Consider the following 16213-nt stretch of genomic DNA (forward strand, 5'->3'; position numbering starts at 1 on the left):
TTCCTACAGCAATCTAGGTATCGGGTGGTAAAAGGAATGAAAACAAATGGGGGCACATTTAATTATGCTTGATCTTAGCCAAAAGGCCAAGAAGCGATGGGGCATGTTTAATTATGCAAAGAAAATCTTAAGAGCAAATGTTTTCTACCACACTGATAGTCAGAAGCATCAATAAAAATGGCAAATCACCCAAGTGAGCCAGTACTCATCCTGCCTTGTTTTTTGCAATGTTCTGGTATCTGGAGTAATTGTCTACTTTTTACCATTAAAACCTTCTAGACACCATGTAAGGTAGCATAGTATCATCTAGTGGCCTAAAAATTTTTTTTTAGTTTTTTTTTTTAATATTTTTATTTATTTCTAGGAGAGAGAGAGAGAAAGAGACAGTGTGAGCAGGGGAGGGTCAGAGAGAGAGAGAGGGAGATACAGACTCTGAAATAGGCTCCAGGCTCTGAGCTGGCAGTCAGCACAGAGCCCGATGCGGGGCTCGAACCCACGAACTGCGAGATCATGACCTAAGCGAAAGTCGGACGCTTAACCGACTAGGCCACCCAGGTGCCCCTAAAAATTTTTTTTTTAAAGTTTATTTTGAGAGAGGCAGAGCACAGAGTCCAACATGGGGCTTGAACCCATGAAGCCGAAACCTGAGAGACCTGAGCTGAAACTGAATCAGCTTAACTGACTGAGCCAACTCAGGGGGCTTTTATTTTAATTATTTTTCAATGTTTATTTATTTTTGAGAGAGAGACAGAGACAGCGTGAGCAGGGGAGGGTCAGAGAGAGGGAGACACAGAATCTGAAACAGGCTCCAGGCTCTGAGCTAGCTGTCAGCACAGAGCCCAACACAGGGCTCGAACCCACAAAAGGTGAGATCATGACCTGAGTCGAAGTCGGAGGCCCAACAGACTGAGCCTCCCAGGCACCCCCAGGTGGCTTTTAATTTGCTTAAAAAGAAGAAAAAAGGTAAATACGTAAATAGTCTTTCTCATTCCATTCTCTAAACTTCCTTTCTGAATTCAAACTGAATACAGTCTCATTCTCTGCTGTATTCTGGTAATTTGCAGATCAACTTTTTAGGTTTCTAAAATCTTTTCTGCAGGCCCTCACTTGTCTAATCTATGCAGTGAGTTTTTAAAAAAAATCTTAAAAATGTTTATTCATTTTTTGAGCGAAAGTGTGCGAGTGCAGGAGAGACAAAAAGTGGAAGAGGCAGAGAGAGAGGATCTCCTCCTTTGTAGAAGATCTTTGCAATGACAGCAGTGAGTCCGATGTGGGGCTTGAACTCACAAACCATGAGATTATGACCTGAGCTAAAGTCCAAAGGTCAACTGACTGAGCCACCCAGCAGCCCCAGTGGATTGTTTTTAAAGATTTTATTTTTGGGGCTCCTGGGTCATTCAGTCAGTTAAGGTCTGACTTTGGCTCAGGTTTGTGGGTCTGAGCCCCGCATTGGGCTCTGCTGATAGCTCAGAGCCTGGAGCCTGCTTTGGATTCTGTAGAGTCTCTCTCTCTCTCTCAAAAATAAATAAACATTAAAAACAATTTTTTTAAAAGATTTTAAGTAATCTCTACACCCAACAAGGGGCTGGAACTTACAACCCTGAGACGAAGAGTTGCATACTCCACCAAATGAGCCAGCCAGGTGCCCCTGTTCATTGAGTTTTTAATGTCACAGCTATACTTTCAATTTCTAAATCTGTTTGAGTTTTTTAAACATTTACCTATTGCCTTCTTCTAGTACCATATTCTTAGGGTTTTGTATCCTCCGTTTGTGTTTGTATTTTATTATTTTTAAAGTTTATTTATTTTTAGAGAGAGAAAGAAAGAGAGAGAGACAGCATGCGTGTATGTGTATGAGCAGGGTAGGGCAGACAGAGAAGAAAGAATTCTAAGTATGCTCCATGCTGTCTGTGCAGAGCTTGATGCGGGACTTGAACTCTCAAACTGTGAGATCCTGACTTGAGCTGATACCAAGATTCGGATGCTTAAATGACTGAGGCACTTGGGGGCACCTGTGTTTGTATTTTAGATACCACTATTTTATAATTTGAGAATGTCACCTGACCTTCTCGAAGGTCTAATCTTGTTGTTTGTTGTGTCTATTGCCTCCTTTGCAGATGGTTTCCTCTTAATCATTTATAGCCCTGGATAGCTCATGAGTCTTTACTTGTAGGAATCCTGTGACCAGGGTTGAGGGCATACCCCTGCAAAGTGGTTTTATATTTGCTTTTGTTGGTACCATAGGACAGGACTAAAGAAACTGAGACCCTCTTTTTATGTTACTTTCTTACTATGAAGAGTTTAGACTCCCTTGATTATCTAAATTTCAATTCCACATCCATGTGAGCTGCTGGTCCATGAATATATTTGAAGGGGAGCCATCTAACCACTTTTAACAATCTCAGTGACTAAGCTCTACGCTTCCTTGACATCTTCACATCCTTGCCCTTTTGCTGAGAAAGTAGTTCTGAGAGTCCTGACATTTTATATCTGATACGCCAATCCAATGCTGCTCTGCTTCCTGTTCACAAGTGGTTGTTAAAACTGAACACCTACTGGAGATGAGCAACACCCATCAAGAAAGCCATATCCTGGTCTCTTCTTTATAATTTATAGTTCTTTTTTTGGTTTTTGATCCCTAGGGATTTCTCTTGCATTCTGTAATATCAGCTGTAGATTAAATTAGTCATTAAGGAGAGGCATAGAAAACACTACACAGGGCACTTGGGTGGCTCAGTTGGTTAAGCGTCCAGCTTCGGCTCAGGTCATGATCTCACAGTTTATGGGTTCGAGCCTGCATTGGGCTCTGTGCTCACAGCTCAGAGCCTGGAGCTTGCTTCGGATTCTGTGTCTCCCTTTCTCTCTGCCCATCCCCTACTCACGGTCTTTGTCTCTCAAAAATAAACAAACATAAAAAAAAAAACACACACACACACACCAAAACACCACTACATAGAAAAAAGTCCCTGGGTTTAAGCCATAGCTTTGCCATGTAGTAAATTTGTAACCTATAACAAATAACTACCTTATCTGACCTTAATCTTCTTCATCTACAAAATGAGAATACTACTAAGAGTCTAACACGCAAAATTACTGAGGCTCAAATGAGAGAATGGATTTAAAAACTGCAAATTACAAAAGTATCCCATAACCACAGGGTGCAGCGATTATTTAACAGGTTACTAAGAAAACTCTGCAGTTCATTAAGACCCTCAACAACCAGCGTTATGTGGTGATCCTTATAATGTTCTGAACAATTTTGTGTGTGTTTGAGTGATATATTCATTTGAAGATCTGGTAAAAGCTAAGAATCTGTTTCCCAGAAATCCATACATAGATGCCAGAACGTTCAAATCATTCCAGAGTATTCCTATGCTCTCTGGAGACAAGCATTAAATAGGAGGAAGTAAATAAGCCTTGCATTAAGAACATCTGTTCTAGATAGAGTAAATACCAGAGGTAGTTCTACAATAACTGATAGAAAACATACACATGTATGACACTGATGGTCCCAGTGTTTAATCTCTAGAAATCTGTATAACTCCCCAAACAAAATAATACAGACATACCCCAAATTTATACTTACCTATCTGGATTTATGAGAGATCGTATAGTGATAGCAGCCTTTAAACGCTGCTTGACATCTAGGTAACTAGAAGGTTCATCAAACATGAAACTATGAGAAAGAAAAGCAAACATAATGATTTGTAAGACAAATAGAGTATAATTCTATCTTACATGGTATTTTAAAGCTCTGTAGTATAGTTTCTGATTCAACAACTATCCCTTCTTACACCAATGAGAAGTCCACTGTATAAGAGTAAGAATTTCTGTATTCTGTTCAGAAGTAGAAAAAAAAAAACTACAAAAGCAGGGCTGCATATCAAGCCTGAGAGTCTCTGATTAAGCTAACTTACAAATTGTTATTGACTCATGAAAAGTATTCTGATATAGTCTGAAGTAATTTAGACAGCTTTGCTCTTGATTAGCTAAAGTCTGCTGCATTAAAGCAAATGAGTTTTTGAAAAGGAGGGCACCGCACAGAATTATAGAATACTTTATGGAAAAGAGCTAGCCTGCTCTGGATGCCAGAGCAGCAATGTGGAAAAAGATGAGAGCAATATATATCTGGGAAAAGAGAGGCACTAGAAGGTAGGAAGGAAATTCCCTCTTCTCTTTTCTCTCTCACATGACATGCCACCCTGATTTAGGGTAACCTTTAAAGACCTCATGTTCTACTTGAGGTATTTAAAAATGTTGCTGTCCTGGTTGGAGAGCTTAAGTTTTAAAAAATATCCCTTTATGTATAGTTTAAATAATATGCAACTGATTAAAAAGCACTACAACTCATAAGCTGTGAGGTACTTATCTAAATAAATGAATTATTCTACCCCTTTGGGAATAAAAGGGAATGGCAATGAATGCATAAATGCCTCAACATCTTACCTCTAAAGTAAACCTTAGATACTATTTCTGTTAACTTCTCTCAAAAGCACTGCCTTATTAGCAGTATTACAAATAAAAACTCTAAAATAAAGATTAAGACATACGTAATTTGCAAAGCAACCTACATATCAGCCTTCTGTATGCAAACGACAGCACAAGCAAACCTCTGCAACTCTCCTCCTGAAAGATCTTCAACATTTCGTTCTTTTAGATGGGTTAAATCTACAAAGAATATAGAGGCATTGTGTTCAATGTTGTAAGTGTTATTTTACCTCTTCTAGGCAAAACGTATATTGCACATCATTCTGGGCGTGAATGATATTTTGATATTTCAGTTGAAAACTGTTAATGTAAAAAGTGAATACAATTCCCAGAGATTTTCCCATGTATTTCGGTAATCAATATAAAAGGTATCTATCTACATGAGTTAAGTTCAGGGCCTATTAAAGCATGAACACAAAATAAACTCTTACCAAGCTGTTGACATACAATTGCTTGTGTCTTTGTTTCATCCTTTCGGTCCAAAATAGATCCCACTGTCCCCTGTCATACATAATATATCAGAAATAATTACTACTATTTTCCTTCAATATTAAAAAGTTATTAACAAAGCAAAACAAGTTTAGTTTGATACATATCTCATACCTCCACAGATATCTAAATTTTATAAATTCCTCCTAAAGAGCCACTGACCTTTGCAGCCTTGGGAATCTGGTCTACATACTGAGGTTTGATAATGGCTTTTAGGTCATCTTCTAGAATCTTGGTAAAGTAATTTTGCAATTCAGATCCACGGAAGTAAGTCAAAATTTCCTGCCAATCAGGTGGATCCTAGAAATATAATTATCTGAATTTAATAACACATAATAATGCAAAGAGGATGACTATCACACAGTTGACTTCTGAACAACATGGGTGAATTTTTTTTGGTAAGTACTGTAAATCTATTTTCTTTTTCTTATGACTTAATAACATCTTCTAGCTTACTTTACCATAAGATTATAGTACATAATACATATACAAAATATGTAACTGTTTAAGTTATTGGTGTAAGGCTTCTGGTCAACAAGTCTATTAATAATTAAGTTTTGGGGGAGTCAAAAGTCATGTACATATTTTCGACTGCATGGTGGTGGTGGGGTCACCACCCCAACCCTCACATTGTTCAAGGGTCAACTGTACCTCCAAGTAGAAGCCTTCTGGCTTCTAAAACTTAACAGTTTAAGGAAGTTCAAATTTATTAGTTAAGTAGCATTAACAGATCTTAATTAAAAAGGAGTTTCACCTATATATTGTTTCTCAGCGTTAATTAATGAATGATACTGAAAACAAGAACATTAAAAAATTATATACTCTCCTTCAAAGTCTCATAAAGCTGATCTAAGTATTCATTTTCATAAAGTAGTATACATACGTCATACTTTCCAAGGTTTGGCTTTTGTTTTCCTGCTAAAATTTTTAAAGCAGTTGACTTTCCAATTCCATTAGTTCCAACTAATCCTAAAACTTCACCTGGACGAGGGATAGGCAACCTGTCATAGGTATACAAAATGAATATATAAATTAAAAAAACTTGGACTTAGGTAGAAAAAGCTACATAATACCAGAATCATGTGTTTTAATGCACTCCACACACATCCATTAATAAGCTAAAGATATATGCCAGATATTATTGGCTATTAGAAAAAAAAAACCAGCCAAAAGTAACTTAAATTGTTAATTGTTAGAAATGCATCCACGACCAATATTATTCCAAATTTCATTTTCAATTTTTATTCATGTCCATTCTAAAGTAATTCACCTTTACATATAAGGCTCAGTTTTAATGTATAACTAAATGCTCTGGTACAAAATTACATAGCAGGTGCAACCTCACACTGTCTTTTTTTTTTTGTCCTGCCATTTACTTACAAGGAGAAAAGTGCCACATCAACCAGAAATACTCCACTTCATTCTCCCTGCTGCAGAAGGCTCTTTAAAGCTGGCAGGTTGAGAAATACCTTTTTATTAGTTAAATCTAGACTCTCAGATTCAAAAGATAAGTGTTCAGCAGATTAAAAACCTCAAAGCACTCCTCATGATTTAACAATATACGTTTAAATTTAGAGTACTGTAGAGGAGATTAATAGATGAATAAAATAGAAAACAAGTTCCTTAAGAGTTATGTTGGGGATGTGAGTATTATTAACGATAGTAATTATCAATCTCACTATTGTATATCAGAATCATCTGGAAGCTTTTTTCAACTTACTGAGGTCTAGATTCAATACCTAGAGATATGATGTAATTCAAATGGGCTGAAACCTAGGCATTAGTTTTTAAAAAAAAAAAAAACTAAGTAATTCTAATGTTAGCCAGAATGAAACACTGACATATACAGTATAATTCTGTATATTATAATTTTGCATTTCTCTTTAGTGGATGGTTAATACTTCTTCCTATTTTTATCTTTCTCTGAAATTCCAAATGTATTTTACCCATGATCAAAGTAAAGAGGAGTGCTGACTTGAAAATATACCTGTGAAGTTTGAAGGCATTGGCACAATATCGATGTGTTGTTTCTTTTTCCAAGTTACTTGGTAAATTGACAATTGATAAGGCGCCAAAGGGACATTTCTGTTATTTAAAGTAAAGAATTTTGAGTTAATTTCTAGAAATGTACATAAGACTAAAATGTATAGATTAAGATTTTATAAATAATCTTCAAAATGTGGGAATTTATGGGTGCCTGACTGATTCAGTCAGAAGAGCATGTGACTCTTGTTCTCAGGGTTGAGTTTGAGCCCCACATTGGGTGTAGAGATTACAAAAAACAAAACAAAACAAAAAACCCCAAATGTGGGACTTTCACAATATATAAAGGCTGCCTCTTTAAAAATAGTTATAATGGGGATGCTCGGGTGGCTCAGGCAGATGAGTGTCCGACTCTTGATTTTGGCTCAGGTTATGATCCAGGTTTGTGGGACTGAGCCCATGTTGGGCTGTGTGCTGAGTGTGAAGCCTGCTTGAGAGTCTGTCTCTCTCTTTCCTATCTCTCTCTCTCCCTTTGTCCCTCTCTCTCCTGCTTGTGCTTTCTCTCTCTAAAAAAATAAAAATAAAATATTAAAAAACACCCCAGTTATAACATTCAGAATTTTCTGACCTCTTTTTCAGTTTACAAATTTGGTCCAATAAATAAAATATCACTTACCTTAATACAAATACCACAACCAATACAAAGGGTTTCAGAAATCCATGCTATTTTGCTCTGGGGTGTCACCTCTATGCATAATTTTCCTGGCAAAAGGAAAGAGAGAATGAAGTCATTTTCCCTGCCATTCTAATTTTCTAAACATTGTTATTTTAGGTGATTCTGGTTCCAAATCTCTATATAGAAGCTGATTTTCAAAAACAAAGGCCACACAAAGAAATACATTTGAGATAATATCCTAAAACAAAACAAAACAAAACAGTGCTATGTGGGAATTAATTATAACTAATATATATTAATTTACTATTGATGAAGAAAATATGCTTATAAAGCCTGAAAGTTTTATTTTGTTATTTTTTTTAAAAGTTTATTCATTTAAGTAATCTCTGCTCCTCATGTAGGGCTTGAACTCATGACCCCGAGATCAAGAATCACATGCTCTCCTGACTCAATCAGCCAGATGCTCCTAAAACAGTTTGATTTTTAAGCTGACTGTCCCTCAATACTTAAGTCACAAAATATGCCTTGTAAATGGTAATGTACACCAGAAAAAGGAATATAATATGTTAACTAAACAAGTAAAGTTCCAAAAAGGTATGTAGTCATCCAATAAGCACAAGAAATTAAACTTGGCATTACAGATATTAATAATGGAATTTATAAATAGCAAGGCAGACTATAATAGATGACATCTAAAGTTTCTTTTAAGATTCAAAAGTACACCTCACTAGTACAGTTAAAGTAATATTTACTTTAACAGAGTCCTCAAAGACTACCAATAATTCTGAATTGTTTTTTTTTTTTATGTTTTATTTATTTCTAGGGGAGAGAGAGAGAGAGAGAGAGAGACAGCATGAGCAGGGGAGGGTCAGAGAGAGGGAGTCACAGACTGAAGCAGGCTCCAGGCTCTGAGCTGGCAGTCAGCACAGAGCCTGATGCGGGGCTCGAACCCACGAACCGCGAGATCATGACCTAAGCGAAAGTCGGACGCTTAACCAACTAAGCCACCCAGGCGCCCCAATTCTGAATTGTTTTAAATATATTTAATTTTTAATATTAATTTTGAAAATATAGCAAAACCTCATGAATTAGTCATTCTTATTAAGCTATTTATTCTTGCTTTTTAAAATGAGAATACTAGGGGCGCATGGGTGGTTCAGTTGGTTAAGTGTCCGACTTCAGCTCAGGTCATGATCTCACGGTTCGTGGGTCTGAGCCCCGTATCGGGCTCTGTGCTGACAGCTAGCTCAGAGCCTGGAGCCTGCTTCAGATTCTTTGTCTCCCTCTCTCTCTCTGATCCTCCCCTGCTCACGCTGTCTCTCTCTCTCTCAGAAATAAATATTTAAAAAAATTAAAATGAGAATACTATCAAAACCAAAATATGCTGGTAGTCCTTTCTCCATGACTTAAAGTAATTAAAGAACTTTTGTAGAACAGCACCAATTTCAGGAACAAACTGATTTTATAGTCCATGAACTTTAAAAAATTTAGAACAAAGTCTGGTCTTATTTTTAGAGTTTAAAGAAACTAATAGGAGAAAAGTATATGCCAAGAGAACTATGAAGCCAATTTATTTCTTTTAAAACCTTTTCTTATCTTTAAATGATCCAAAGAACTGCTTACCCATTCGAACCACAGGGCAACTCTTTTTGCACTCTTGCCGACATTTCTTAGGTTTACATTTGTCATGGTTGACAATAGCAATTCTCGTTAATTTATCTGCCATAATTCTAAGTAAGAATATCCAGCTCTTCTGTTAAAGAAAAGTTAGCAAAATTATGGCACAGTCAATGCAATTAGTTAAAGAGAAATGAATCATAAGCATAAAACTTGGAGAACATAAAGTATCACTATATTCAAATATGACTATCTAGAACTACTGAAAAAAACCTAGCGAAAGCAATGAAATGATTTAGTAACATTGAGAAAACAAAATTTTACACACACTGCTAATCAGAAGATTTATATAAAGAAAGAAAAAGCGCACTGGTCACAAGAAAGAAAAGATCTAGGAATCATCTTACAAAATATATACATGTGAGAAAACTTTCAAACCAACTGAAAAACATAAAAGACTTGAACAAATAGAATGACATACTGTTTGTTTTAACAATATAGAATAGTCAATAACAGACATTTCAATTTTCCCCCAAATTACACAATTACTTCAATTTCAAGGGAAGAAAAAACAAAACAAAACATTAAAGCCGATGAGCCAAACCAAAAGCTCTTATGCAAAAAGAATGGCTTAGGAAAAAGAAAAAGAGCAAAGGGGATGGGGGAACCTATACTAGACAGATGGAAAAAAAATGATATAATGTGTCAGTAATTAATACTGATACCAGTGTAGTAGTACAGTCCAATAAAACAGGAAAGAGTTGATGTGAAAAACTAAAAGTTATAATAAAGATGTTTACACCCTCTCTCAAATTAAGCATTACTTCATGTCTCATCTATCTATTAAGGATGATAACAACGGAAATGGAAAATTATTATGAAAGTTATGATCATGATGTTGATTACGGGTAAAAGGTAAAAACTGCATTTCTTTGGGAATTTGTAATATGGCCAAGATGAAATTTATGCTAATAGCATTAAAATGAAAAGACCAAGTAACCATACATATAGATTGTGCTCACTTTTAAAACTTTTATAAGTCTTGATATTTAACAGTACCACCAATTATGCAACAAAGCTCAAGGTGAACTTAAAAATCTTCTACAATATTGGGCTTAGTGACAGACATCAATTTTCTCAGAATGGTGATTAAAGTAAATAATTCTAAAAACTATCTTAAAACTTCAGGTTACTCCAGTATGTAATGGCAGAACCTGGAGCCAAAAGACTACCCATCAACAAAGACATTCTGATGGCCTTTTCTATCAAGGATTGTGTCAATTCTGATTTTGTTGACTGACTGCTTCCCCTTGTACACCTTTTTCTCACACCCTGCAATACCATTAGGTTTGGAGGGGGATAGGAAAGAGATTGTGCTTAGTGCTCCTCCCAGACTATCTTATCTCTCCCTCCTCATTATAAAAAGTCAGCTTCTGCTTCTCAGATCATCCAACTGCTTTCATTTACTAACCATCAGATCACTCCCTCTCATCCTCTGAAGATTTCAGCCCCAGGCTAAATTTCACTCTTACAAATCCTGTCATAACTCTTGATTTCAATATGTTCATAGATGATCTATTAACAGCCTGTGCTCTTAGTCCAGTACCCTCTCTCCTCCAATGATCTGATCTTCTCTTTCATCCTGTTCAACCCATCATTCCTTTGGTGAAATCCTTGACCTTATTATTAACAATGATTGCAATCCTTCTATAACTTTTAAATATTCCATTCTCCAATCACCACTCCTGTCTTTTCAGCTTACCCCTCTAGTACCCAACAATCCTTTGAACTCCCCCATTCCCTTGACCTACTATCATTATCTCTTGATTCTACTGCATCACCACTGTTCCTCGGCTCTTCTATCTTCAATGTCCCTCTGTTCCCAGGTAAAATTCCACCGTCAATCATTTATATCCTAAACTATAATCCTGGTTACATACAACTCTTCACCTGCACACATAAAGCTGAAGATGCTAATGTCATCTCAAGTGAACCAGACAACCAGCAATCACATATGTATTTCTATAGTGAAGTCCACTTGCACACTAAATGACATCTACTAAGGGGAATGTTCTAACAATTCTCTCCTGTACTTCTTATCAATTATTACACTGGTTCATTCTCATCAGCATTCAAGCATTCTATTATCTGACCCCATCCTGACTCCATTGTTTTATTTCTCCTTCCACTTACTTATTTTTAATGTTTATTTAGAGAAAGAGAGTATCCCAGGCAGGTTCTGCGTTGTCAGCACAGAGTCTAATGCAAAGCTCGATCCCATGAACCTTGAGATCATGACTTGAGCCAAAATCAAGAGTAGGTAGGATGCTTAACCAGCTTAGCCACACAGGCAATTCCTCCTTCCTTTTATAGCAAGACTACTTGGAAGAGTTGTCTATAGTTAGGTTAGTGTTCCAAATTTCTGTGTATTTTCTCTGGACTCATTCCAGACTTTAGTGCCCATCATTCCACCAAAACAGTTTGTCAGTCATCACTGTTCTATACATGGGTAAAACAGATAGTTAACAGTTCTTAATTTACTAGAACAACCTATTGCATCTAACACAAAATATGACCTTTTCCTGCTAGATAGAAACCTTTTCTTAACTTAGTTCTGGGACATAGTACTGATCTGGTTTTCATCCTATTTTCCTGGTCACTATTCCTTATCTTCTAGGCTTCTGAAAGTTGAAGAGTGCTCTAATACTGTCACATTTTTTTAAATCTATATTTATTCTCTAAGGTGTTTTATTATAATCTCATGGCCTTAAATTCTATTTATATGCTGCTAAGTCCCAAATTTCTGTTATCTAGTCATGACACCCCTCCTAACCCTAAACTTGTTTATCTACCTGACTACCCAAAATCTCTCCCTGAAAGTCTAATATACATCTCCCAAACTAAACACCAGAAGTCCCAATCAAAATTTGCTTCTTTAGCAGTCTTGCCCATTGTTACATGGCAACTCTAGTCTTCTGTTTACTCAAGCCCAAATCCTTGAAGTTATATTTTACATGCCACAGCAGCAAATTTTGTCCATTTCACCTTCATGAATCTGGCCGCTTCTCATCACTCTGGTCTATGCCATCATTATTTCTTACCTGCATTACTCTAATAGCTCCCTATCAGGGCTCTCTGCTTTACTCTTACCTACTTCTACTCCAACCCTTGACAGTTCCTTCTCATAACAGAAGTAAGAGTGAGCCTTTTATTTATTTATCTATCTTTTAAACATTTATTCATTTTTTGAGAGACAGAGTGAAAGCAGGGGAGGTACGGAGAGAGAGGGAGACACAGAATTCAAAGCAGGCTCCAAGCTCTGAGCTGTCAGCACAGAGCTCCAATGCAGGGCTTGAACCAAACTCAGGCCAAACAGACTGAACCACACAGGGGCTCCAGGGTGATCCTTTTAAAATGTAAGCCAGATGGTGTCACTCCTATTGCTTGAAGTCCTGCAATGGCTTCTCTACTCATTCTGAGTAAAAGCCAAAGTCCTTAAAATAACAAATGAGGTACTGATTACTCTGTAATACTTTCTGACCTCATCTCCAACTACTCTAGTTCTTGTTCATTTTGATCTAGCCACCTTGGCTCCTGTTCTTCTTAGAGCACATGTCAGACATGTTCTTGCTGCAGGGCCTTGCCCTTTCTATTCCCTCTGCCTGTAATGATATTTCCCCTAGGGCGTTACAAGGCTTACTACTTCAAATTTTTAATGTTTCTCAGTGAGCCTTCTCTAACTTATACTACCAAAAAATACACCCACTGTCTTTGCCTTTTCCTTCCTGATTTGCTTTATTTTTCTCCTTAGCACTGTCTACTATACTGGACAATATATATTTCATACATATGTGTATATATGGTTTATGTGTGTACATATGTCTATATACATGTATTTATATACTCTCTCTCTACACACAGTATTTTTCCCTCCCCAAGTTAAAGGTATTCTATCATCAGGGCAGGTATTTCTTGTCTGTTCAGCCCAGTGGCTAAACCAGTGTCCATCATATCATAAAAGCTCAAGTATTTCTGTTGAATAAATGAGAAAATTAATTTAAAAATAGTAAAATAGTTTTCCTATAGGTTACAGTGATTTCAGAAATACTGAAAATTACCAATATTTCATAGCGATAGCTATCCACTAAAGTATGTACTGAGAAAAAAAAAAAAAAATCACCCAAAAGGAGACCAAGTGTTTATGTAATAAACAGAATGGTAATGGTTTACCCCTTTAAAAGCTGGTCCAGTTTTCATAAAGGCTAAAAGAGAAAAATCAAGTAACTTTTGAATTGCTATAAAAAGCTTTCATTCTAAGTGACAACTTCCTGAAAACTAAAGATTCTTTAGTTAGCTATTAAAATAAAGCTGGACACCGTACAATTACCTGATGAATGAATGACATGAAGTCCTTCTAAAGGATAAATCTTACATCACAAAATTGCTTACATTAACCTTTATTTCTGTCAACCTACTAAAGTGTTTCATTGATACTTCAAGCCTTTTTAAAAACTAAGTGAATATAAGAGATGACTTTTGTAGAAAAACAAAAACATACCAGATGATTAATAAGCAGATTTATGTAAGAAAGTGATAAATTATAATGCATTTACGAATAATAAAGGGGTGCCTAGGTGGCTCAGTGGGTTAAGCATCCGACTTCGGCTCAGGTCATGATCTCACAGTTCATGGGTTCGAGCCCCACATCAGGCTCTGTGCTGACAGCTCAGAGTTCCTGAAGCCTGCTTCAGATTCTGTATCTCCTCTCTCTCTGTCTCTCAAAAATAAGTAAATGTTAAAAAAAAACTTTTTAAAAAGAATAAGAAATACATTTTCTTTGTAAAACTGTTATTTATTTGAACTCTACTGATTAAATTTGTCTATTATTTTCAAGAATTGGGAAGGAGAGATCCCTACTTTTTCAATGAGAATGATACAGCGCTGTAAAGCCTGGGCCAGAGGGAGACTTGAGTAACAGACTCCTGGAAACAAAGAGGAATATGAAGATATTTCAGATCCGAAGACAAACTGTTTTCAAAGTAGGTACTCTTAACAATGACCCTCAGTGTCATTCTTCCAGCTAGCAAGAAAAAAGGTAGTGAGGCATCAAGAAAAGCCTTTGCAGTCTAAGACCAAAATTATTGTAATACCATGTGAAAGCACTTAAAAGATTGCTCTTAACGAATGATGCTTGGTAACACATAAAATGTTCCAACTTAATGGTTATTGTGGGTTATTAGCCTTATAAAACATGTAAGTTGGGAGTGGAGCACAACTCTGATTTCAGAATCCTTCACTGAAGACATTTAGAAGGGACAACAAAATAATACTTCTTTTTTCCCTCAGAAATTGTATTAAATGTTCTTCTGAAAAAAAAATCTTTTTATGGGGATAACAAGGTTTTTAACATGAAAAAACTACCCTCTTTGATACAAACTTTGGTTAATACTGACAAAGCACTGTTGTTAAGTAGCTGATATAGGAGGAGTATTCTCAGCATTATGAGACAAATGTACTGAGAAACGCAACACAAATGCCATTACCATAAATGCTTAGCTAGCACTGTGGAAGTGAAGGTAAACAAACAAAAATAAATCCCCCAAATAACCCCTCACATCCCTCCCCATTGTTTTTGACAGTTATTTCTCACTGTTAGTTAACTGCTATACACAAATAAAGAGAAAACAGATTTATGTAGTTTAAAGGATGTGGGAATACGCTTTGGACTTCGTGTCTACAAGGTACGAACCAATGCGCTCCTGATCTCATGCAATTTAAGATATAAAGGAGGGGGAAACAAGTCACTAAGAAGAAAGTACCAAGTGTTTTAGATAAAGCGCATCCAAAAAGCTAAAGGCGTTCAACTGGGAGGCTACTTGGGATAACACGTTGCTCTGTGAGAAAAGTAGAGCGACAACTGGCCATCGTTTCTATAAAGACGACAAAATGCTATGACTCATTCCATAATCACCAGAAAAGCCGAGGAAGAAAAGGCCACGACTTCCTATAATCAAATACGCACATGTGACAATATGTCCGTTTTACTATGTCAGGGTAAGGATGGGGGGCGGGGGAAGACGATGCTTTGAGTTCTGAAGTTGCCTTCTTCTCTGTAATAGGGCAAGAGCGAAGTAAAGGGGGAGTGGAGACGGTGGAGATTGTATCTCTGAAATGGCATCTAAGTCCATTCTCGAAAGCCCTGGCGGGGGTGGCTGGCAACAGTGGCCAAGAGCCAGGTCAGCTGGAAGGGATGCGCGACGCGCCTCTAAGCCCTCCGCGGCGCCCGCGCTTCGGCGGTTCCAGCTGTCCCTCCCGAGCCGGCTGCCACGCGCCGCTGCCTCCTCTACTGCCGACACTAGAGGCCTCACCAAAGGCTCTCCTACAACGTCCCTACTGTCTTTACATCGTGGGAGACCACTGCTAACGGCCAAACCCTCCCGGGCTATTCAGGTACCTGCAGAAAACGATTCCCTTGCGGAGGAGAGGTCAGAGTCCGAGTCAGTTCTTCCTTTCACTTCTCTCCCACACAGCGTGTTCCTACGGCCGCCGGCCAAAATGGCGGTGCTCAGCCACCGCCTCGCGCATGCCTTAGGGACGTAATGCGCGCGCGCGGCAGGGAGCGACGGGCGGAGTCCTGGCGTTGGTAGGGCCAGACGGCGAGAACTGACGTCATTGTTCTGCGACTCCAAATTAACGTCGTTGGGAAAGCCGGGCTGTCCTGAGTGGGAGTGGCACCGAGCTGCAGGGTATCCTGAAAAGGTAGGTTGCGGCAAGCCGGGGCTGCAAGCTGTAAGTGCATGAGCTTCCCTCCTCCACCCTGTCCTGGAGAATGGTTCTGTAGTAAGCAGATGCGTTCTCATCCCCATTCTCAGTCCCCTTTTCCGCTCGCGATCTCAAGGCCGCTGAAGAGCCCTTGCCCATTCCAGTGTTTTCAGTAGGGGTATGAAGCAGAATCGACAG

The 16213-nt window shown here is 37.7% G+C and overlaps 2 protein-coding genes across 2 annotated transcripts in view; one reads left to right on the top strand and one right to left on the bottom strand.

Annotated features, from left to right (window-relative positions):
* ABCE1 (ATP binding cassette subfamily E member 1) overlaps positions 1–15837 on the bottom strand; it is a 28705-nt gene extending 12868 nt beyond the window's left edge. The window contains exons 1-9 of the mRNA XM_077755925.1: positions 15708–15837; positions 9260–9389; positions 7637–7722; positions 6965–7062; positions 5861–5978; positions 5140–5277; positions 4920–4989; positions 4572–4668; positions 3587–3676 (exon numbers count right to left, since the gene is read on the bottom strand). Coding sequence (XP_077612051.1) covers positions 3587–3676; positions 4572–4668; positions 4920–4989; positions 5140–5277; positions 5861–5978; positions 6965–7062; positions 7637–7722; positions 9260–9362 — 800 coding nt within the window. The 5' untranslated portion in view covers positions 9363–9389; positions 15708–15837. The remainder of the gene's footprint in view (positions 1–3586; positions 3677–4571; positions 4669–4919; positions 4990–5139; positions 5278–5860; positions 5979–6964; positions 7063–7636; positions 7723–9259; positions 9390–15707) is intronic.
* Positions 15838–15894: 57 nt separating this feature from the next.
* The window catches only part of ANAPC10 (anaphase promoting complex subunit 10), an 87637-nt gene continuing 87318 nt past the window's right edge, over positions 15895–16213 (top strand). The window contains exon 1 of the mRNA XM_077755926.1: positions 15895–16012. The gene's annotated coding sequence lies outside the window, so the exon portion shown is untranslated. The remainder of the gene's footprint in view (positions 16013–16213) is intronic.

Source organism: Crocuta crocuta, unplaced genomic scaffold (genome assembly GCF_008692635.1).
Source record: "Crocuta crocuta isolate KB4526 unplaced genomic scaffold, BGI_CrCroc_1.0 scaffold112, whole genome shotgun sequence".
Lineage (NCBI taxonomy): Eukaryota > Metazoa > Chordata > Mammalia > Carnivora > Hyaenidae > Crocuta > Crocuta crocuta.